This window comes from Nomascus leucogenys, chromosome 10, assembly GCF_006542625.1.
Source record: "Nomascus leucogenys isolate Asia chromosome 10, Asia_NLE_v1, whole genome shotgun sequence".
Lineage (NCBI taxonomy): Eukaryota > Metazoa > Chordata > Mammalia > Primates > Hylobatidae > Nomascus > Nomascus leucogenys.
Window position 1 is genome coordinate 56,235,932 of NC_044390.1, and position 25,499 is coordinate 56,261,430.

Consider the following 25,499-nt stretch of genomic DNA (forward strand, 5'->3'; position numbering starts at 1 on the left):
TCAATGACCAGCTTTGAAAGATAGATTTCTCTGAATCAATGAGAATATTGGCATAGAGGGGCGCCAACCTGGGAGAGATGACAAGGAACTGAAATGAGGCTGGAGAATTGGGGCTGGAAAGGTGAGAAAGGGATGGGGATATTTGAGTGGCAGATGGGAAAAATCAGCCTCATCTCATGACGGGGGTAACCATTCATTTACTAACAGGAAAGAACCATGCAAAGCTTTGTACATATATTGATTAACTCTGTGGACCATGTCAGGGAGATGGATAATGCCATCTCACTCTATAGGAAAAGGTATTAGCATTTATAAATTATGTCATTTGTAGTAACATGGATGGAAGTGGAGGTCATCATGTTACGTTAAATGGGCCAGGTGCAGGAAAACAATTATCTGGGAGCCCAAAATAAAGATCTCAGGGAGGCAGTGAATAGAATGGCAGTTACCAGAGGCTGGAAAGGATAGTGGGGACAAAAGGATGAAGGCCAGTTGGTTATGGGCACAAAACTACAGTTAGATGGAAGGAATAAGATCTACTGTTCCACAGCACAATAGGATGACTATACTTAATAATTTATTATATATTTCCAAATAGCTAGAAGAGAAGATACAGAGTGTTTCCAATGCAAAGAAATGATAAATGTTTGAGGAGGCAGGTATGCCAGTTACCCATATTTGATCATTATGCTTTGTATGCTTATATCAAAGTATCACATGTACCCCATAAATATGTGCAACTATTATGTATTTATAAAAAATTTTTAAAAATGTAGAATGACTTTGTAGGCTTTTCAAGGTCCAGCAGCAGGTACAGAGTAGATGCAAAACTCCAAACTTCTGTTTGTGGTGATAGATGTTTCACATTTACAAAACAGGTAAATGAGAGGCAGAGGAACATCAGTCTCATCTCATCACCAGTGATAACCATTCATTTAAGAACAAAAATAGTCATGCCAAGTTTTTTTACATACATCGCTTTGCATTTACTATAATTTACACAGGTCTTTCACAATTGCATCTTTAACCGCCCCCCACTTTTGTTGGACTTTGTGTGATTCCTTTTGTGAACTGTGGGTTTATTCCCTTTCTTCATTTTCTCTTGGGGTCTTCAATCTGTAAGATGTCTTGACCCTATAAAGATATCACTTTTATTAATTATTAATTATTCTGGGCATCTGGGTCTATAACCAGGATTGAACATTGCCAGAAACGAGGAAGCTGTTTTCATCACAGTCTCTCATCAACCACCTGTGTACATCATGCCTATTTCATGCATCTCTTCGTTTATTCAGCAGATTCTCATGTATTTTGTTAAGTACCAGGCACAAAATGATGATATAAAATGGAGCCCCACGTTTACATGTGCATGAGAAGCTTTTAGGCTGGAATTTGCTGCCCTGTTTACGTTCTTAGGGGTCCATATTAATAGAGGGCTCAGAACCACATGGGGAGACGGGGCTGTCAGTGTCTTGAGGTTTCAGCAGCGGCAGGGAGACCACCTGGTTCCTCAATACTCCCGACAACATCTCTGATCACCCTCCCTCCTTCTCATTCCCCTCAACACGCGGGCTTCTATTGGATCCTTGATTTTCCGAAACAAGCACCTTCCTCAGGCCTTTGCATTAGTCATTCCCTCCGTCAGGCACAGACTTCGGTCAAATATCCTCCAGGCTCCCACCCCCTCTTTCTTGAGGTCTCCGTTCAAATGTCACCTTGTCTGCTAGTCTTGCCTGGACACTCATAAAAAATAGCAACCCCTATCCATTTATTTTAATGTGCTTTCATTTTCTTCTAAGCACCATCTAACACATCAGATGATGATGTCTTTATCAGCTCATAATCTTTCTCCATCATTGGATAGTAAGGGCATCAGTTTCTCTGCACCCTACACTCACTACCTAGACAGTTCCTGGAACATGGTCAGCATGCAATCAATATTACACAAGTGCATAAAAGAATTTCTCATTAAAGAACACACAACCTCTTAGGGAAAGGTTTAGAATAGCACAGGAATTTTCAATCAGAGACAGCTCTGAGGAGCACAGAAACTGGGAAAAGTTCCATACACAAAATATAGAAATTAATGTCTTGGCTGCAAAATATAACTGGTTGCCTTTCACAATGTGAGCGATGCCCTTTTGAGTAAAAATTGGTCATGTTCTCTTTCTCTGACTGGTAGTCACCTCAACCACATGGAACCAGAGAATGATACAAGGATTTTAGGATTTCTTCTTCTGGGACTTTCAGAGGAACCAGAATTGCAGCCTGTTATGTTTGGACTCTTCCTCTCCATCTATCTGACAACTGTGTTTGGAAACCTGCTCATCATCCTGGCCATCAGCTCTGATTCCCACCTCCACACCCCCATGTACTTCTTCCTCTCTAACCTGGCTTTGGAGACATCTGTGTTACCTCCACCACGGTCCCAAAGACACTGTCAAACATCCAGACACAGAGCAAAGTCATCACCTATGCAGGTTGCATCACCCAGATGTCCTTCTTTGTACTTTTTATAGTGTTGGACAGCTTACTCCTGACCGTGATGGCCTATGACTGGTTTGTGGCCATCTGTCACCCCGTGAACTACACGGTCATCATGAACCCTCGGCTCTGTGGACTGCTGGTTCTGGCGTCCTGGATCATGAATGCCCTGAATTCCTTGATAGAAAGCTTAATGGTGTTGCCACTGTTCCTTTGTACAGACTTGAAAATCCCCCACTTTTTCTGTGAACTTAATCAGATAATCCGCAGTGCCTGTTCTGACACCTTTCTTAATGACGTGGTGATGTATTTGTCAGCTGTGCTTCTAGGTGGGGGATGTTTCACTGGGATCCTGTACTCTTAGTGTAAGATAGTTTCCTCCATACGTGCAATGTCATCAGCTCAGGAGAAGTACAAGGCATTTTGCACCTGTGCATCGCACCTCTCAGTTGTCTCCTTATTTTATTGTACGAGCCTAGGGGTGTACCTTAGTTCTGCTGCAACCCACAACTCACTCTCAAGTGCAACAGCCTCGGTGGTGTACACTGTGGTCACCCCCATGCTGAACCCCTTCCTCTACAGTCTGAGGAATAAAGACATAAAGAGGGCTCTAAAACAATTCTTCAGCAGGAAGAAATAAAATGAGCATCTTTCAAGAAGTACATGTGATTTCAAAGCTCTAACCAAACTCAAACATTGTGATTCACGAATCAGATCATGGAAGGAGGGAAAGAGAATGTTCTGCTTCTATTCAGTTTCTAGAGTTTTAATTTCCTTGTTCTCAAGTGCTGTGTCAGATTTATGCTATTTCTTTAGAAAGCTTTCTGCTCTGATATCCAACTGATTTTTTGTTTGTCATTTTCCTAATTTCCCAAAGTTATTTCCAAACCAGGGTAAAACACTTTTGGAGATTCCTATTTGTCTAATACACTAGAGAGTTGTATCAGTCCTAAAAAATCCATTGCACTTGGCAAATGTGAGGTCATTGGTATAATCATATTATAGATGAATATCTGAGACCACAGTTTTTTACTTCTGAGTCCTTCATTTCTTACTACCTTTACTGCTCTTCCCGATTATGTAAACTTTATCATGCTGGTGTGTTTATAATCGTCATGGCATTTTATTCTCCTCAGTAGGATCCTGTCTGCTATCCAGCTCAGTGTCCACACTGCCTACTATATTCCCTGGTAAAGAGGAGGAAGGCATATATTACTTATAACATACATGTTATAGTGTAGCCTACACAGAAAGACACATTTGCATGAACCAATTGACTTCATATGGCCTCAGATTCAGAGATGACCTTAAATATGATGGACTAAAATTTTCGGTCATGCAGTGATTACCATGGAAGATTTGTTTTTGATGGTGTATGATATGGTTTGTCTGTGTCTCCACCCAAATCTCATCTTGATTGTAGCTCCCATAATTCCCTTGTGTCATGGGAGGGACACGGTGGGAGGTAATTGAATCACAGGGGCAGGTCTTTCCCATGCTGTTCACATGGTAGTGAATAAGTCTCATGAGATCTGATGGTTTTATAAAGGGGAGATCCCCTGCACATGCTGTCTTGCCTGCCGCCATGTAAGACATGCCTTTTGCCTTCTGCTGTGATTGCGAGGCCTCCCCAGCCACGTGGAACTGTGAGTCCATTAAACTTCTTTTTCTTTATAAATTACCCAGTCTTGGGCATGTCTTTATCAGCAGTGTGAAAACGGACTAATACAACTCATTACAGGGTGGAAGCTTGTTGTCCATGGGTAATGAGGTTTGTTCATTTAGGTAAAGGATATGGTGTCACGATCTATATTATTTGATTGCATCATCCTACTGTTTCTGATAAAAAGTTTCCAGTGCTACAAATATGACTTCTTGCATTGTTCTAAAAATATCTCTTCCTTTCATAAATTGTATCATAAGCATTAAACTGGAGGTAAGTGAAGGATTTGTGTATTTACTGTATCATCACTTGCTTTGTCTCTTTTATACACCAAACTCTCTTCAGTCTTCATGATCAAATGATAACTCACACAAGAGCTTGAATTTCTTCCCAGTATTGCATGTGAGATTAGAGACTTGCGATTCTAGGTTGCAATTTGTTTCAGCAAAAATATACATGTCCTGCCAAACTCTCCTTGTTACCTAGAGGAAATCTAAAAGTAGTCGTCCTACGATACAGTTATGTGAAGTAAATATAAATATCCATATAATTATGAACACTGCTTTCAGATATCAGAAAAAGCACCAGAAAAAAATAAGAGCCAACAGAATATTCTGTATACCCTGAATCCAATAAAAAACTAAAAAACAAAAGAATCTGACACCTAACAAAAGATAATTCTGAATATCTTTAGTTATGCTTTGATTATCGTATCAGTAATCTAATGCTGTGTAACAAAACATCCCAATAATAAATGATTTAAAGTCATGCTTTTAAAAAATCACATCCGAGTCTACATTGTGGAAGTTTTCTCATTGGGGATTAGGACATATATATCCTGGACAGGACAAAAATATTCAGCCATAGGACTATCCAAGCTTAATTAGCTCTTGAATGTTGGGCAGTAAGGACAATTTTTTTTAACTTTTATTTTAGGTTCAGGGGTACATGTGCAGGTTTGCTATATAAGCAAACTGTTTGTTGTGAGGGTTTGGTGTACAGAGTATTTTGTCACCCGGTTAATAAGCATATCTGATACATAGTTTTTTTTATCCTCACCCTCCTGCCACCCTCAACACTCAAGGAGGCCCCAGTATCTGTTGTTCCCCTCTTTGTGTCCATGTGTTCTCATTATTTAGCTCCCACTTGTAAATGAGAATATGTGGGATTTGGCTTTCTGTTCCTATGTTAGTTTGCTAGGAATTATGGCCTCCAGCTCCAACCATGTTGTCGCAAAGGACACAGTCTCATTCTTTTTGACGACTCTGTAGTATTCTATGTTGTATATGTACCACATCTTCTTTATTCAGTCTACTATTGATGGACATTCAGGTTGATTCCATGTCTTTGTTATTGTGAATAGTGCTGTGATGAACATATGTATGTATATGTCTTTATAGTAGAACGATTTACATTCCTTTGGGTGTATATCCAATAATAGAATTTCTGAGTGAAGTGGTAATCCTGTTTTAAGGTCTTTGAGAACTGCGAAACTGCTTTCCACAATGTCTGAACTAATCTACATTCCCAAAAGCAGTGTGGAAGTATTTCCTTTTCTCCAGATTCTCACCAGCATCTGTTATTATTGGACTTTTAAATAATAGAGCGAGGACAATTTGAAAGAGGAAGAGCAACAGAAGTGGTGTCATCTCACAATGCCTCTTACAGCTTCTTCTTACAGATTGAACATCTCATGACCACTCACATCCTATCAGACAAAGCATGTCTCAATCATCGTAGGTGTTACACTTCTCCCAGTTGAGGCATCATCAAAATCCAGAGCCAAAGGTGGAGAAGACTGATCCTCCTAAAGGCAATACAAGAGTTAACAAATAAGTGGAAAATAATTATCTACCGGGAGAAAAACAGACATGCAAGCATTTTATACTTCAGTATACATTAAATGTGTATGAATTATATGCTATCACCTAGAAGCAAGGAAGATAAGATTTCCATGAAGAGTTGGAAGAGTTCCTAGAAGATTAGGTGGATAATTTGATACACTAAGAAACATCAGCTTTACAGATTTTCTCAAAAGTAGAAGATAGTTAAAAGAGTCAGACGTATCTATTGTGAGTATTTGGAGCCAGCATGAGGGTGACAGAGACAATGATCTTATGTTCAACAAAGCACAGAATGATAGACTCTCTGGACTCTCCTCCCTGTGCAGGGTCCTGGAAGGAGGTCTCCCTTCATGATCACAACATGCTGTCTCCTCAAAGCAGGACAGTGCTAGACTGTAGCAAGAAACCTTTCTGGTGTCACAATGAGCCTAGTAATTGGGAAACTGGGACATTGTCCAAATATCTGCTATCCATTGAACACCTGCTCTGTGCCAACTAACTTCCAATGAGCTTTGAAGTATTACTTCCTTCTCACCTAAACTTCATAAGGTAAGTGGAACTTCTAGAAGTTTCATTTCCTGTCATTCCGTAAGTATTCAAGACACACGTGTAAGTAAACTCAATTATGCAAAAGCTGAGCTCCCGAGTCCAACATTTGACCTCCTAAATCAGACATGAGGAGCATGGTAGGATTCTTGGTAGAAAAAGCCTCAAAATATGTATACCTGCCTCTAACACTGGACCACAGCCTCGATCCTCAAAGAGTGTTCTGCAGAACAGGATGAATAGCATCAACACCAACAGCAAAACTGTCAAAAGTACAGAATGTTGGGACCAGTCCCAGATGTCTGAAATTAGAATCGACATTTGAACAAGAACCCTAGGTGATTCATACATACAGTGAAATGAGGGAAGTTCTGGACTGGAATAGTCTCTGCCTCCCCAGTGTCCACATTTGTTTGCATTAATTCTTTCTGCTGTGGGCTGTCCTGTGCATTGTAGGATGTTGAGCAGCTTTCCGGTTTCAATCTACAATTGTGCCGGTAAGTAGCACTTCCCCACATGTGACAACCAAAAGTGTATCCAAACATTTCCTAATATTCCTGGAGCACAAACACCCCTGGTTGAAAATCAGCAACCTGGCCCAGTATGGTGGCTCACACCTGTAATCCCAGTGCTTTGGGAGGCTGAGGCGGGTGAGTCATTTGAGGTCAGGAGTTGGAGACCAGCCTACCCAACATGGTGAAACCCTGTCTCTACTAAAAATAGAAAAATTACCCCGGCATGGTGGCACATGCCTGTAATCCTAGCTACCCTGGAGGCTGAGGCAGAAGAACGACTTGAACCCAGGAAGCAGAGATTGCAGTGAGCAGAGATCGCACCATTGCACTCCAGCCTGGGTGACAAGAGTGAAACTCGGTCTCAAAAAAAAAAAAAAAAAAACGGGAGAAAAGAAGAAAGTAAAGAAAAGTCAGTAACCTAGATGTGACAACTGGAAACATCTGGATGTCGTTCTGATCAAATCCGTTCCCTTACTTGGTTCATAACTTTGGGTAGGTCACTAACTCACCTTAACCAAAATCCCAAAAATGCAGAAAGAGGCGTCTAATCGTTTGACCTCATAGAACGAAGATGTATAAAAATGAGACACATTACATGTGATATTAAATGAGACAAACCATATAAGATTCTAACTTATTCCATGATGTCTACAAAGTTTTAAGTATATCTCTTATGATTACCAAATGTTTTATAAAGGAAGGACTGAATGATAAGTTGTACTTTGATGCTTGTGTGTTTACAAGCAAGAAACTGCTCATTGCTTTGTCAAAAGCATCAGGAAGCCAAGGACTATAGTAAATGCCCATGGCTTTATGACAAATAAACAAAGTTCTCTCCCTTTTGATGAGGAAAGAGCAATGGTCTGGAGATGTCAACAGCTATGTTCCAAACACAAGTCAATGATTTGAATATCCAAGGGATCTAGAAAAGACCAGGTACTCAGCCTTACACTTTGGAGAACACTTTAATTGAGGGCTGTGAAAAGGTGCAATGGTACTTAGACCTCTGGAAGGCACAGAGTTCAAAGAGAAGGAGTAATGAAGACTGGATTCACGTGACTTCTAACTTGATTCTCTTGGGAACAGAGAATCAGTAGGAAATCTTTCTTTCTTTCCACATCAGTGTTCCACAGGGAAATCAGATGCTCCAGGCTTAGGGTAACAACGGGGAAATATATCTCGCTAGCAGATATTAGGAGCTGTAAATATTTCATCTGCTGTTGTCCCTGGGATTAGACAACCCTGGGCTGGATGGGGTGTGGTTGATTCTTTTGTAGTCCTAAGTCTGGCTATGGGGCTGATGCTTAACTCTGTCCTTTTGTCTGTCTGGAGACAGAGCTTCAGTCTGCATCATCAACTACCCAGGGAGGAATTTAAACTTCCACACAGAGACCTTCATCTCTGAGACCCCATACATGTGAGTCTGAGACCCCCAGAAAGTACTGCAGGAAATGTTCAAAGAGAATGGAAGCCAAGAACATTTACCTGAGGTCACCTAGTATCAAGCCAGGTGAGAGATTCATGTGTGTTTGTTTGCCTGGTTGACTAATTTATAATTTATTTACTTTATATGTTAAAATGTGTCTGTAAGACTCAGCAATGCAGGGGTTGTTGTTGACAATTAACTGAGGGATATGGAGGTTCAACTGGATGAGACTGAAGAAGGAATGGAAGACATAAGGTGGTTCCAGTAAAGTTAGAACCTAGGAGGTTTGCAGTTAAAGAAGTAGGAAAGGGGCCAAGCATGGTGGCTCACACCTGTAATCCCAGCACTCTGGGAGGCCGAGGCAGGTGGATCACCTGAGGTCAGGAGTTCAAGACCAATCTGACCAACATGGTGAAACCCCATCTCTACTAAAATTACAAAATTGGCCGGGTGTGGTGGCGCACATCTGTAGTCCCAGCTACTCGGGAGGCTGAGGCAGTAGAATCGCTTGAATCCAGGAGGCGGGGGTTGCAGTTAGCTGAGATCATGCCATGGGCACAACGGAGAAACTCTGTCTCAAAAACAAACGAACAAACAAAAAAAGAAGTAGGAGAGTAGAATGTAGAATATCGGTGTGGATGGATGTGCAATGAATTGAGGGCTTATTTTTAAAATGAAGATGAGTGTATTGGAGCATGTTTCTGTATTCATTAGAAAGATCTAGACCAATGGACTGCTTACAAATACTACCTCGCAACAGTAGTTCACAAGACAGACATTTTGCAGTATCTTCTCTCTCTCGTTAAATATTCACCTGAATAAAATAAATGTTACTTGATAGGTCAAAATGGGAACACTAAAGAGTTTTTACTTGCCATGACTTTCTTATTTATGTATTTATTTATTTTACTTTATTTAGCTTCTGGGATACATTTGCTAAACGTGCAGGTTTGTTACAGAGGTATACATGTGCCGTGGTGGTTGGCTGCACTTATCAACCTGTCATCTAAGTTTGAAGCCTCACTTTCTGTTGAGGCTGAGTATACTCTATCTGAGGGTTTAGTAGCTTTAATTTTCTCCATTGCAAATTATGTATGTTCTATGCTTTTATGTTCTGGTTTCTGAGGGTTTTTTTTTTATTATTTTGATTGCATTCTTTCAAACAATAAATTGGAAGATTTTTTTTTCTACTAACTTTCCTGAATAATATTTAATTTTTTTGTGTATGTAGAGATGTATGGTTGAGGGAGTATACAAAATTACATTGTTTTGCCAAAGGAATCATGAAGCCAAGCAATATAGAACTCTTGGTTTTCTATCAAGAGAACACAGTTCACTCCCTTGTTGAAGAGGGGAAGAGTCATTCTCTGGAGGTATCAATGTCTGTGTTCCCATCACAGTCAATGCTCTGCAGATCCAAGGGATCTAATCAAAGCCAGGCTCCTCAGTTTAGACTGTGGAGAAAACCTTCCCCCAGGATTGGGATACAGTGTTAACGGATTACATTTCTGGAAGGCAAGCAGGTCCATAGTGAAGAAGTAATAAAACTGGATTCACCTCTCTTTTAATCTGGTGTCTTAGATACAGAAAATGCAAGAAAAATAAAAAAGTTCCATACAGAGCAATGTCTCACGGGGACATGATCTGCTCAAGGCTGGAGTAACGGGAGAAAGTTTGCCTAATGAGCAGATGCACAAAGCTGTACATTTCTCCCCTGCTGCTGTCCCTCAGCACATGCTACCTTGGGCTTGATGGGACATGCTTTCCTTTTGGAGTCCTAATCTGGCTTGTTATCATCTGACTAAACCTCACTTTTATCTCTCCTAAACATTTGAAGCTTTATATGTTTATATAATATGAAATTATAACCTTAGATACTGTTTCCTCCCCACATTTTAAGCATTTTCCTGTTATATTCTTCAGTTTCCAAGAAGAGGCGATTTGACCGTGAATTAGTGGTGCATTTTTATGTCAGTAAATTATTACCGTCAAATTTTTCTGTAAGATTTTTTCAGACTTTCCTCCTGTGTTGTTTCATACAGCTGTTTTGAAATAACTATTCTTTTTTAATTTTTATTTTTAGTTCTGGGGTACATGTGCAGGATGTGCAGGTTTGTTACATAGTAAACATGTGCCATGATGGTTTGCTGCACCTATCAGCCCATCACCTAGGTATCAAGCTCAGCACACATTAGTTATTTTTCCTAATGCGCTCCCTCCCACCACCCCACCCCCTAGCAGACCCCAGTGTGTGTTGTTCCCCTCCCTGTGTCCATGTATTCTCGTTGTTCAGCTCCCACTGATAAGTGAGAAGGTGTGGTGTTTGGTTTTCTGTTCCTATGTTAGTTTGCTGAGGATAATGGTTTCCAACTTTATTGATGTCCCTGCAAAGGACATACACCATGGAATACTATGCAGCCATAAAATGAAATAACTGTTCTTAACCTAATAGCATTCTCACTCATATTCTATTTTCCATAAGATTTTAGTTTTTCATAAACCTTCTCTTTACACAAAGGTTTATACAGAGGTTGAGTAGTGTGTTATGCATAACACATGTGCTTTTTATGTTTGGCTATAGTTTTTTTTGTTTGTTTGTTTGTTTAAAGCTCATCTTCCCTTGTCCTTTCTCAGTTGATAAAAGGTATGGAAATATTTTGTGATTTTTATGTTAAAAATTGGTTCTCACCCAGGGGTAATATTGTCCCCCAGGGGACATTGAGCAATGACTGGTTTGGCTGTCACCCTGGGGAGCGTCAGTAGAGAACAGGGAAGCCGACAAACATCGTACAATGCACAGGACAGACCCCGACACAATAAATAAGCTGACCCAGGGGTTCCTTTTGTACTTCCTTTTTGAATAATTGATTTTTATCATTTGTTCATTTTTTTTTCCCCTAGGGGCTTTCAATCCCTCAGTATCTTGACACAGAAAAGACATCACCACGTTTGATATTTGGTAAATTTCCCTTTGTCTTTTCTGATTTTTGCTGGGCCTCAGGGATATAAGAAAAGTTGGAATGGTTCCAAAACTAAGGAAGCTTTTTCTTCCTTAAGGTCTCTCAGGGACTATATGAGCTTAGTAGATAATTTTTGCCTTCAGTTCCAATCAATTTTCTCTCTCTGCCTCTTGGTTTTGTTTTCATTTTTTATTTTGAGACAGAGTCTCGTTTTGTCACCCAGGCTGGAGTGCAGTGGCGTGATCTCAGCTCACTGCAGCCCCTGCTTCCTGGGTTCCAGCTATTCTCCTGCCTCAGCCTCCCAGGTAGCTGGGATTACAGGCACACACCACCACGCCTGGCTAATTTTTGTATTTTTAGTAGACGGGGGTTTCACCACGTTGTCCAGGTTGGTCTTGAACTCCTGACCTCAGGTGATCCACCCGTCTCGGCCTCCCAAAGTGCTAGGATTACAGGCATGAGCCACCAAGCCAGCCACCTCTCTGCTTATTAAGCAGATTTTTATTCTTTAAACATAAGTAGGAAAAGGCCATCCCAAAATGGAACCTCAAGGTTCCATATGCATGGGAAGTTTCCAAACTGGAACTTCTAGGTACCACATTTGTATCCTCTTGGGGAAAGATAACTTGATATTAAGAACTTGGCTGGTATCCATTCCTTTCTAATACTGTGAGTGGGATGAGAAGCATGAGGGAGTAACATGGCTCCAGGAAGCCATGGCTGCATGTGTGGATGCGTTGTGTGTGTGTGTGTGTGTGTGTGTACGTACTAATTCAGGGTGAGCAGAGGTTTCAGACATAGGGAGCCGGAGCTCTGTGTTTCAAAAGGTAACCCATCAGATAAAAGTCAAATCTCAAGAAAATATCAGGAAGCAGAATGGGCATGCATTGCAATTCATGAAACACCTTTGCAGCCAAATTAATACAGTGAAAATGCATCAATATCTGGACAGAGGAACCCTTGTGTCTTCAAGTTTCAGCAGCTATGAGGACACTTCCTTCTCCAACATCCTCCGACAGCCCTCACCTCTTGCTCATTCCCCGGCCACACTGTCTTCTTCGCAGTCCTAGAATATCTGAAAGAAGCACATTCCTCGGGGTCTTTCATTGATCATTTCTTCTACGTTGCACACACTTCTGCAGGGAACACAGTGACCCCCACCCTGTCTTCATTATGGTCTCTCTTCAATTGTCACCTTCTCTGTTGGTCCTGTCTGAACATCTGGTAAAATCTAATACCCCATCCACTGTTTCCTTCTAACCTCCTTCTTCATAGGATGCATCACCATCTGACATCATGGATGGCATTTTAAAAACATGCTTATATTTTTCATTCATCATTAAATATTAGGGAGTTATTTATTTATTTTTTGTTTTATTTTATTATTATTATTATTATTATCATTATTTAAGACAGTCTCGTTCTGTCACTCAGGCTGGAGTGCAATCACGACATCTTGGCTCACTCCAACCTCCACCTCCCAGGTTCAAGCAATTCTCCTGCCTCAGCCTCCTGAGTAACTGGGATTACAGGTATGCACCACCATGCCCGGCTGATTTTTGTATTAGCCAGGCATGTATTGGTATTAGTAGAGACAGCATTTCACCATGTTGGTCAGGCTGGTCTCTAACTCCTGACCTCATGATCCGCCCACCTCGTCCTCTCAAAGTGCTGGGGTTACAGGCGTGAGCCACCGTGCCCGGCCATTTTATTATTATTTTTTTAAGACAGGATCTCACTCTGTCACTTAGGCTGGAGTGCAGTGGCGCAATCTCAGCTCACTAAAACCTTCATTTCCTGTGTTCAAGCGATTCTCATGTCTCAGCCTCCCGAGTAGCTGGGGTTACAGGCACTTGTCACGATGCCGGGCTAATTGTTTTTTGTATTTTTAGTAGAGACGGGGTTTTGCCATGTTAGCCAGGCTGGTCTCAAACTCCTGACCTCAGAGCACCACTTACTCATTGTCTAGACAGTGCTTTGGACATGTCAAATTTCACCATATATTCCCCATATGCATGAAAGATTTTCTCGTTAAAATTTTAGAATGCTTTTTACTAGAGACGGGATTTCACCATGTTGCCCAGGCTGGTCTCAAACTCCTGACTCAGGTGATCCACCTACCTCGGCCTCCCAGAGTGCTGGAATTACAGGCATGAGCCAGTGCACCCGGCTGATATTAACTTCTTGACTGTAGAATATAAGTGAGAATATTTCTGATATGTTTGTAATGCATGCTTGTGTCATGTTCTCTTTCTCTCTCTTTTGGAAGTCACATCAACAAGATGAAACCAAGGAATGAGACACAAATTTCACAATTCCTTCTCCTGGGACTTTCAGAGGAGCCAGAATTGCAGCCCTTCCTCTTTGGGCTGTTCCTGTCCATGTACCTGGTCACTGTGCTGGGGCACGTGCTCATCATCCTGGCCACAATCTCAGACTCCCACCTCCACACCCCCATGTACTTCTTCCTCTCCAACCTGTCCTTTGCAGACATCTGTTTTGTGTCTACCACTGTCCCGAAGATGCTGGTGAATATCCAGACACAGAACAGAGTCATCAGCTATGCAGGCTGCTTCACCCAGATGTGCTTTTTCCTATTCTCTGCAGAACTGGACATGTTTATGCTGACCGGGGAGGCCTAGGACAGGTTTGTGGCCATCTGCCACCCCCTGCACTACACGGTCACCATGAACCCCAGACTCTGTGGACTGCTGGTTCTGGCATCCTGGATCATGAGTGCCCTGAATTCCTTGCTACAAAGTTTAATAGTGCTGCCGCTTTCCTTCTGTGCAGACTTGGAAATCCCCCACTTTTTCTGTGAACTTAATCAGATAATCTGCATTCCCTGTTCTGACACCTTTCTTAATGGCATAGTGATGTATTTTTCAGTAGCACTGCTGGGCGGTGGTCCCCTCGCTGGGATCCTGTACTCTTACTGTAAGAGTGCAATCTCATCAGCTCAGGGGAAGTACAAGGCATTTTCCACCCATGCATCTCACCTCTCAGTTGTCTCCTTATTTTATGGTATGAGCCTAGGTGTGTACCTTAGTTCTGCTGCTACCCACAACTCACACACAAGTGCAACAGCCTCGGTGATGTACACTGTGGTCACCTCCATGCTAAACCCCTTCATTTACAGTCTGAGGAATAAAGACATAAAGGGGGCTCTGACACAATTCTTCAGAGGGAAAACAGTAAAAGACCTGTTTTTCAAGAAGGGCCTTTGTTTCCAGAGCTCTAAGCCCCAGACCCAGAAATTGTGATTTATTAGTCAGATTGTGGAAGTAGAAATGGCTCCTTCTATTAATTTCTTGGACCTTCACACTCTGTGATCATAACTGCTTTGTAAAATGTATGCATTTTCTTTAAGAAGCTTCCAGCTCTCAGATAGTCAACCATTTTCTCCTTTGTGATTTTCCTACTTTCCCAAAGTTATTCCCAGACTAGGGTCAGAAGCAAGGTGGAGATTCCTGATGGTCTCATGCAGTGGTGAGTTGCATTCACGAAAAGAACCAAGAATGGCAACTACAAAAACTATTAATATAATTTTATTGTGGATGAATAACTGAGTCCACAGTTTTCTATGTTTGTGTCTGTCATTTCTTTCTCTATCGCTGCCTTAACTGCTCCTCCTCACAATGTAAAACTTTACTATACTAGTGTGTTTATGGCCAGTGGTGGCATTTTATCCTCTTCATTAAGATCCTGTTCTCTAGTCATCTCCACGTCCAAATGCCTACTATATTTCTTATTAAAAACAAAGAAGACAAACATTGCTTATGAAATCTATGGTTCAAGTGTAGCCTAAACAGACAAATTAGCATATGTCGATTGAGTTCATCTGGACTCAGACTCAGAGATTATCTTAACTATGGCATAGTAAAATCTTTACTCATACATGGACTTACTCTGGAACATTTGGAGTGTGAAATCTTGGTGTCCATGTGTAATGAAGTTTGTTCATTTGAGTGAACAATTTGATGTATAGTCTATATAATTTTATTGCATCATCTTCATTCTACCTAAAATTTTCCTGTGCTTCCTGCAAATACAACTCTTTCCAGACCCCACATGGCTAAAACAATGTTGAACCAAAAGAACAAAGCTGGAGACATCACACTATCTGACTTCAAACTATATTATGAAGCTATAGTACCTAAACCAGCTTCGTACTGGCATAAAAACATACATATGGGCCAAAGGAATAGAGACAAAAACCCATAAATAAACACACATATTTACAGCCAACTGATTTTAGACAAAAGTGCCAAGAACACACATTGGCGAAAGGACAGTCTTTTTAATGAATGCTACTGGGAAAACTGGATATCCACATTCAGAAAAAGGAAACTAGATTCCTGTTTCTTGCTATATACAAAAATTAACTTTAAATGAAATAAATATTTAAACAGAATACCAAAAACTATGAAACTACTAGAAGAAAATACATGGGATATGCTTCATAAAATTAGTCAAGGTAAAGATTTTTCAAAATAAAACTTCAAAAGCATAGATTACAAAAGTAAAAATAGATGAATGGGATGACATCAAACTAAAAAATCCTCTGCACAGCAAAGGAGATAATTGACAGATCCAAGAGAAAAGCTGTAGAATGAGAGACAATATTTCCAAACTATACATCTGAAAAGTGGTTATCCGGAATGTATTTTAAAACTCAACAGTGGGAAAAAATAATTTGATCAATAAATTGGCAATGACCTGAGGGCACTTTTTTCAAAAGAAGACATACAAGTGTGCAAGGGTCCATGAAAAGTGCCCAAAATCACGGAAATGCAAATTGAATCCACAATGAGATACCACGTCATCCTAGCTAACAGGGCTATTATCAACAGACAGGAAAAATAACAAATGCTGACAAGGATATGGAGAAAGACGAAATTTTATACATTGTTCATGGAATGTAAATTAGTATAGCCATTATGGAAAACAGCATGTACGTTCCTCAAAAAGTTAAAAATAGAATATGACTCAGGAATCCCACTACTGGGTATTTATCCAATGGAAATGACAATAGTGTATCAAACAAATATCTGCACTTTCCTGTTTATTGCAGTGTCACAATAGCCAAGATATGAAGTCAATCTAAGTGTACCTTAGTGGATGAATGGATATTAAAATGTGGCATATGTACATAATGGAATACTATACAGCCCTGTGTAAGAAGGAAATACTGTGATTTGCAACAAAATGAATGAACCTACAGAGCATTATGTTAAGTGAAATATTCTAGGCAGAGAAACACAAATATCACACAATCTTAATCATATGGAATACAGAAAAGTTGATCTCATGGAATTATAGAGTAGAACAGTGGCTACCAGAGGCTACAGCTGTTGTGGGAGGAGGAGTGAGGAGATGCTTGTCAAAGGATACAAAATTGCAGCCAGGAAAAATATGTTCACCAGATCTATAGTACAGCATGAAGATTTTATATTTAATGATGATACATGGCGTTTCTGAAAAATGCTAACAGAGTGGATGTTAAGTGTTTTCACTACAAAAATGATAACTATGTGAGGTAAAACATATATCCATTAGCTAGACCTAACCATTCTGTAATGTATATATACCTCAAAATGTGATGTTTTATGTGATAAATACATACGATTTTATCTGTCAATTTAAATAAATTTTGAAAAATTAAATTAAATAATCTTTAGAAGGTGCTATTCGCAGGGCAACTTGCATAAAAAGAGCCAAATATATCTCTTAAGAATAACCAGATGCTTTATACATGAAGAATTAAATGACAGCTCTTTAACCTTTTTAAGAAGTACAAAATTTCTCATCGTTTTGGCAAAAGCATCATGAATTCAAGAAATGCAGGACTCACGGTTTAATATCGGAATAGAGTTCATCCCCCTGTTGAAGAGGAAAATAGCAATAATTCTGGAGATATCAAGGGCTGTGTACCCATCACAAGTGGATACCTTGGAGACCCAAAGAACATAGTTAAGACAAGTTCCTTAGTTTAGACTTAGGAGAAAACCTTCCCTCGGGAATGGGGAATAGAGTAAGGCATTAGGAGGTTAGAACTCTGGAAGGCAAGCAAGTCCATGGAGAATGAATAATAAAGACTGGATTCATTGCAGGCTTAATACGGTCTCTTGGGAATAGAGAATGCAGGAAAAAAGTCATTTCAGTGCAGGGTAAAATCCCAAAGGAAAATGGTCTGCCCAGGGTTGGAATAACAAAAGGAAGTGTACCTGATGAGCAGATATACAAATCTGTAAGTACCTCATTGGCTGTTGTCACTCAGCATGTGCAACCTTGGGCTGGATGGGACATACTTGTGCTTTTTGGAGTCCAAATCTGCTGGCTCAGGTACTGAAGCTTTCCTTTCTCCTACTGTCTTATCTCGGCACAGAGCTTCCATCTCCACCACCAACCATTCAGGGAGGAATTCACACTTTCACATGGAGGCTTTTCTTTCAGAAAACCAGTCAAGGTAAGTCCAAGAGTCCAGCAGGTGCTGCAGGAAAGGGTCAGGGAGAATGGGAACTGTGAACGTGAACCTAAGGTCACCTGAAAGCCAAACCAACCAATGCTAGAGTGGACAGATTATTGTGGTTGTTTGCTAGCTTGCCTGACTAATTAATTGATTCAGGTATTTACTTAGGATACTAAAAAGAGATATGAACATTGAATTCAGCATTGGAGGATGATTGTTGACAATGAAGTAATAGTAATAGAAGCCCAGTTAGAAGAGGAAATGAGAGGATTAAAGTGGCTCCAGTAAAAGTAGCATCCGTGCCCAAGGATCTTTACAATTAAGAGAAGATGAAAAATAGGGTACCACTGTAATAGTTAAAGAAAGAGGAAAGAAACATGAAAAGCGGCTCAACAGTCAAAGGCAGGTTTATTTTGGAGAACAAACCTGAGAGGGGCTTCTGGCTGAGTTAGGTCAGAGGTACTCTCTTTCTTTTTTTTTTTTTTTTTTTTTTGAGACAGAGTCTCACACTGTTGCCCAGGCTGAAGTGCAGTGGCGCAATCTCAGCTCACTGCAACCTCTGCCTCCCAGGTTCAAGCGATTCTCCTGCCTCCGCCTCCCAAGTAGCTGGGACTACAGGTGCCTGCCACCACGCCCAGCTAATTTTTTGTATTTTTAGTAGAGACAGGGTTTCACTATGTTGACCAGGCTGGTCTCAAACTCCTGACGTCATGATCTGCTTGCCTCAGCCTCCCAAAGTGCTGGGATTACAGACGTGAGCCACTGCGCCAGCCAAGGCACTCTCTTACAGACTAAGAGTTTTTAAGGGTTCAAGGCGAGAGAGCTTATCACCGGCTTGGAATGTTTCTGTGCCTCTTTGTCTTGCTTACCTGGAGACAGAGTTTTTGTGTCTGTTCCCATACATCTTCTTGCAGCTGCAGGCATACCCCCCAAGTCTGCTTTTAGCTTCCCTATCTAGTGCACCTAAAGGGAAAGGATTCTGCTTATTAGAGCCCACTGTTTTACTAGGGCCCACTGTGGAGAGCCAGGTTTGGTGGTTACCCAAGAGACTTTCCCCTCCCTCTGTGCCCGAGCTGTCTTATCTGTTTTTTACTGTCTGCTCTTTCTGGCTGCTTGTTGTTAGAAGAGAAGTGATTTTCTTAAGATGCATGAGGTTAGAAAAGGAGCTGGAACTTAAAGTGCGGTTGTCCAAGATGACAGTGCTCCTGCTCTGTCACTTACCTGTGGAGAGATATACTCTGAAGAGAGGGATTTGTTTGTTTGTTTGTTTGTTTGTTTTTTAAAAGGGGCATATTTGACTGTCTTTCCTTATTGGTGGGAAAGATCCAGACCAATGAATTCCTTTCAAACACTCTCTGACAATAGCAGTCATGAGGTACACATTTTGCAATGTCTTCTCCCATGCTAAGCATTCAAATGAAATCAAAGACTTATTTAATAGGTGAAAAGGTGATATACTAGCAATCTTTGCCATTTTTTTACTAGTGAAGCTAAATATATCTGTGTATTTGTTAGACATTTACAGCTATTGCAAATTGTACATGAACTTTCCTTTTGTAAAATGGGTTTGTAATATTTTTAATCCTGTTTTTATTTCATTTATCAAAATATAAGACTTGGAGTTTTTCATCAATTTTGGCATTTGTCTTTTATGTAAGGCATATGTCTCTGTTATGTAACTTTCAATGTATTTGAGGGAAATGTGTGAAAGCTTAGAAGTATTGTGTAGCCAAATCCATTGATCGTAGTGTGCTCCCCTCATTGCTGCATGAATGTAGAAAGTTCTTCTGCATCTTTTGGACAAATAAATTGTCTTTTATGCATGCATTTCCAACTTTTTTTCTCTCTTGTTTTTTATTGTGCTTTTTGGCTTTTTGTATTAGATCTCTTCTTAGAAGTTGCATCACCTTTGACCATCATTTGGTGATCATTCTTTATCATCTGACTAAAGACCACCTTTCTCATAAATATTGGAATCCTTATATCATTATATAGTATGAAACCATAACCTTAGATACTACTTCTTCCCATGCTTGTAATCCCAGCAGTTTGAGATGCCGAGGCGGGTAAATCACCTAAGGTCAGGAGTTTGAGACCATCCTGGCCAACATGGTGAAACCCAGTCTTGACTAAAAATACAAAAACTAGCCAGTCATGGTGGCATGCACCTGTAATCCTAGCTACTCAGGAGGCTGAGATAGGAGAATCGCTTGAACCTGGGAGGCAGAGGTTGCAGTGAGCTGAGATCGCGCCATTGCACCCCAGCCTGGGCATCAAGATTAAAACTCTATCTCAAAAAAATAAAAACAAAAAATAAAATAAAACATAGCTTCTTCACTGTAGAATATGTATGACAGCATTTCTGGTAAGTTTGCAATGCATGTTTTTCTCATGTTCTCTTCTTTCTTGTGTGTTTTTTTGTTTGGGTTTTTTCTTGGTAGAAACATCAACCAGGTGAAAGCAGGGAATGAGACACAAATTTCAGAATTTCTTCTTCTAGGATTTTCAGAAAAACCAGAATTGCAGCCCTTCCTCTTTGGGCTGTTCCTGTCCATGTACCTGGTCACCGTGCTCGGGAACCTGCTCATCATCCTGGCCACAATCTCAGACTCCCACCTCCACACCCCCATGTACTTCTTCCTCTCCAACCTGTCCTTCGTAGATATCTGTTTTGCCTCCACCACGGTCCCAAAGATGTTGGTGAACATCCAGACACAGAGCAAAGTCATCACCTATGCAGGTTGCATCACCCAGATGTGCTTTTTTGTACTCTTTATAGTGTTGGATAGCTTACTGCTGACCGTGATGGCCTATGACCGGTTTGTGGCCATCTGTCACCCCCTGCACTACACGGTCATCATGAACCCTCAGCTCTGTGGACTGCTGGTTCTGGTGTCCTGGATCATGAGTGTCCTAAACTCCATGTTACAAAGCTTAATGACATTGCAGTTGTCCTTCTGCACAGACTTGGAAATCCCTCACTTTTTCTGTGAACTTAATGAGATGATCCACCTTGCCTGTTCTGACACCTTTGTGAACAACGTGGTGATGTATTTTGCAGCTGTGCTGCTGGACGGTGGTCCTCTTTTTGGGATCCTTTATTCTTACTGTAGGATAGTTTCCTCCATGCGTGCAGTCTCGTCAACTCAGGGGAAGTACAAGGCATTTTCCACCTGTGCATCTCACCTCTCAGTTGTCTCCATATTTTATGGTACAGGGCTAGGGGTGTACCTTAGCTCTACTATGACCCAAAACTCACACTCAACTGCTGTTGCCTCGGTGATGTACACTGTGGTCACCCCCATGCTCAACCCCTTCATTTACAGTCTGAGGAATAAAGACATAAAGGGGGCTCTGACACAATTCTTCAGAGGGAAACAATAAAAGAGCCATTTTTTGGCCGGGCACAGTGGCTCATGCCTGTAATCCTAGCACTTTGGGAGGCAGAAGTGGGCAGATCACGAGGTCAGGACTTCGAGACCAGCCTGACCAACATGATGAAACCCCATCTCTACTAAAAATACAAAAATTAGCCAGGCGTAGTGGCATATGCCTGTAGTCCCAGCCACTCAAGAGGCTGAGGCAGGAGAATCGCTTGAACCCATATGGCGAGGTTGTAGTGAGCTGAGATCATGCCACTGCACTCCAGCCTGGGAGACAGAGTGAGACTCTGTCTCAAAAGAAAATAAAAATGTTTTTAAAAAGACCCAGTTTTCAAGAAGGGTCTGTGATTCCAGAGCTCTAAGCCCCAGACCCAAAAATTGTGATTTATTAGTCAGATTGTGAAAATAGAAGTGGCTCCTTCTGTTAATTTTTGGGGATTTGTATGACCTTAACTGCTTTGTAAAATGTCTGCCTTTTATTTAAAAGCTTTCAGCTCTCAAACAGCCAACAGTTTTTTTGTCCTTTGTCATTTTCCAACTTTTGCAAAGTTATTCCCAGACTAGGGTCAGAAACAAGGTGGAGATTCCTATTGGTCTCATGCAATAAGGAGTTGTGTTAGCCCAAATAACCAAGAATGTCCACTCTAAGGTCATTAACATGATTTTACTGTGGATGCCTAGCTGAGACCACAGGTTTTCATTTTTCCATTTGTCATTTCTTTCTCTATCACTGCCTTAACTGGTCTTCCTCACAATATAAATTTTAATATACTAGTGTGTTTTCTAGCTACTCCTGGAATTTTATTCTCTTCCTTAGGATCCTGTCTTCTATTCTGCTTGGTGTCTACAGTGCCCACTATATTCCCTGGTAAAAACAAGGAAGACAAAAATTGCTTATTTTTTATTTTTCATTTTATTTATTTACTGATAGATTTTTGAGACAGAGTCTCGCTCTGTCACCCAGACTGGAGTGCAGTGGTGCAATCTAGGCTCACTGCAAGTTCCACCTCCCAGGTTCACACCATTCTCCTGCCTCAGCCTCCTGAGTAGCTGGGACTGCAGGTGCCCGCCACCACGCCTGGCTAATTTTTTGTATTTTTAGTACAGGCAAGGTTTCACTGTGTTAGCCAGGATGGTCTCGAACTCTTGACCTCGTGATCCACCAACCTCAGCCTCCCAAAGTGCTGGGATTAAAAATTGCTTATAAAATACACGTTCCAAGTGTAATCTAAACAGAAAGACAAGTGAACATACATAAATTGACTTCATCTGGCCTTAGGCTCAGCAATTACCTTCAATATGACAGAATAAAACTTTCAGTCACATATGGAATTACTGTGGAACATTTGAAGCATAGAAGCTTAGTGTCCATGTGTAATGAAGTTTGTTCATCTGAGAGATTTAGTATCATGGTCCATATAATTTTATTGTATTAGCTTCCTTACTTAAAATTTTCCAGTGCTACCTATAAATATGACTCTTTCTGTTGTACTAACAAATATCTTCCCCTTTAAAAATTGTGTCATAAACATTAAAGTGCAGATAAGTGAACAATATGTGTGTTTCATTTATTAGCAGTTGCTTTATATATTTTATACTCTGAACTCTCTTCAACTCTCACAATCAAAGGAATGCACGCACGTGAACTTGGATTTCTGCCTATTATTGCCTCTAGGAATAGAAATTTGTGTGAATCAAGGTCACAATTCATTCCCTCAAAAACATATATGTCCTTGCAACATTTCCTGGCTGCCTAGAAAAAAAGGAAACAATACTCTCGTTTTAATACAGTTATCTGACATAAGCATCAATATCCAGGTTATCATTAATGCTGCCTCAAATATAAGAACCAATGTTAAAAAGTAAGAAGCGTTAGAATATTTTGAATGTCTTTAGATCTGTTTGCACCGTTTATTGTATCAGTAAGCTACAGCTGCATAACAAGCCATCCCATTAGTCAACGGTTTAACGTCCTGCTTTTTTATCACATAGAAGTTTATGTTGGGAAAGTTTTTCATTGGGACTAGCACATAGTGATTTTGAAGAGGACAAAATATTCAGTCCATGTGACTATCCAAATCTAGTTCGTTTTTGAATTTTGAACAGAAAGGACAATTTGACAGAAGAAGATCAAGAGAAGTGGTGGAAACTCACAAGGCGTCTTACAACTTCTTCATAGACATTGGACATCTCGTGAATGCTCACATTCTTTCAGACAAAGCACATCACATATCTATGCTCAACATCAATACTGTAGGGATATACATGCCTCCCAATTGAGGTATTAGCAAAGCCCAGAGCCAAAGGTGGAGAAACACAATCTTCCTAAAGACAATAGGGAAGTTAATAAATAAGTAAAAATCAGATTTACTGGCATGAGAAACAGACATGCAAGCATTTCATACTTATGTCCACATTAAATATTAATAAATGATGTGCTATAAACTTGTAATAAAATAAGTGTTCTATGAAGAATTAAAGGAGTTCTTGTAAGACTTCCTACAAGAATTGAAGTAGTAATTTGATGAACTAGAGACATAGTCAAGAATAGCTGACTTATCCATTGAGCATCTGCTCTGTGCAAGGTAATCTCCAATGAGCTTCGAAATATTGCTTACTTCTCACATAAACTTCATAAGTAGATGGAATTTTTTTTTTTTAAGACAGAGTCTCACTGTGTCACCCAGGCTGGAATGCAGTGGCACGATCTCAGCTCACTGAAACCTCTGTCTCCCTGTTCAAGAGATTCTCTTGCCTCAGCCTCCCGAGTAGCTGGGACTACAGGTGTGTGCCACCATGCCCAGCTACTTTTGTATTTTTAGTAGAGACAGGGTTTCACCATGTCGGCCAGGCTGGTCTCGAACTCCTGACCTCAGGTGATCCACCTACTTCAGCCCCCTTAAATCTCCAAAGCATTGACTTATTGTGGGAATACAGCCCCTGATACCTTAAGAAAATTTCTTTTTTTTTTTTGTGACGGAGTCTTGCTGTGTCACCCAGGCTGGAGTACAGTGGTGTGATCTCAGCCCACTGCAACCTCTGTCTCCTGGGTTCAAGCGATTCCCCTGCCTCAGCCTCCCGAGTAGGATTACAGGCACCTGGGATTACAGGCACCTGCCACCATGCCCAGCTAATTATTGTATTTTTAGTAAAGACAGAGTTTCACCATGTTGGCCAGGCTGGTCCCAAACTCCTGACCTCAGGTGATCCACCCACCTCCCAAAGTGTTGGGATTACAGGCATGAGCCACCACGCCAGGCCTTAGAATGATTTTTAAATGATAGCCAAAGGTGATGGGATGCAACTTCCAGAAAGAGATCTAATACAAAAAGCCAAAAGTCACAATAAGGAAGAATGAACTGATGAAATCAGGTTGGAAATGTGTGTATAACATGAGATTAACTTAGCCAAACATCTACATTTATAAAGCAAAAAGGGCAACACGGAAGTGTGTTCATAAAGCGGCACCCCATGACAGCATTAGACAGATCATTGAAGCAGAAAACTAAACTTCAGAGATCCAAACGACCTCTTCACAAATGCCTCAGTTTAGACTTTGGAGAAAACTTTCACTCTAGGTTGGGTTCAGGTTTCAGACAGGTCTCTGGAAGATAAGCAAGTCCATATAGAAAAAGTAACAAAGGCTGGAATGGGCTGGGTACGGTGGCTTACGCCTGTAATCCCAGCACTTTGGGAGGCCGAGGCAGGCGGATCATGTGAGGTCAGGAGTTCGAGACCAGCCTGGCCAACATGGTGAAACCCCATCTCTACTAAAAACACAAAAAGTAGCCAGGTGGGGTGGTACGTGCCCGTAATCCCAGCTACATGGGAGGCTGAGGCAGGAGAATTGCTTGAATCCGGGAGGTGGAGTTTGCAACGAGCCAAGATCATGCCACTGCACTGCAGTCTGGGTGACAGAGCAAAACTCTGTCTCAAAAAAAAAAAAAGAGAGAGACTGGATTGACCTGATGTTTACCCTGGTGTCTTGGGAACAGAGTATGCAAGAAAAAAAAAATTCTTTCAGTGCAGAGCAATGTCCCACAGGGACATGGTCTGCTGAGGGTGGGAATAACAAGAGGGAAAGTGCCTAATGAGCAGATACACAAATCCATAAATATCTCCGCTGCCACTGTCCCTCAGCGTATGCAACCTTGGACTGGATGGGACATGCTTGTTTCTTTTGGAGTCCTCAATCTGGCTCGAGTA

General features: G+C 40.9%; 1 protein-coding gene and 2 pseudogenes across 1 annotated transcript; all 3 read left to right on the forward strand.

Moving 5' to 3' along the window:
* The first annotated feature begins 2,195 nt into the window (after positions 1 to 2,195).
* On the forward strand, positions 2,196 to 3,124 carry LOC100587672 (annotated as a pseudogene).
* Positions 3,125 to 13,720: 10,596 nt separating this feature from the next.
* LOC100587343 lies at positions 13,721 to 14,701 on the forward strand (annotated as a pseudogene).
* Positions 14,702 to 17,719: 3,018 nt separating this feature from the next.
* Positions 17,720 to 21,294, forward strand: LOC100586996 (putative olfactory receptor 7A2). Its single transcript, XM_030821770.1, has 2 exons — positions 17,720 to 17,907; positions 20,352 to 21,294. The coding sequence occupies exons 1-2, from the start codon at positions 17,720 to 17,722 to the stop codon at positions 21,292 to 21,294; spliced, it is 1,131 nt and encodes a 376-aa protein (XP_030677630.1).
* The last annotated feature ends 4,205 nt before the right edge of the window (positions 21,295 to 25,499 follow it).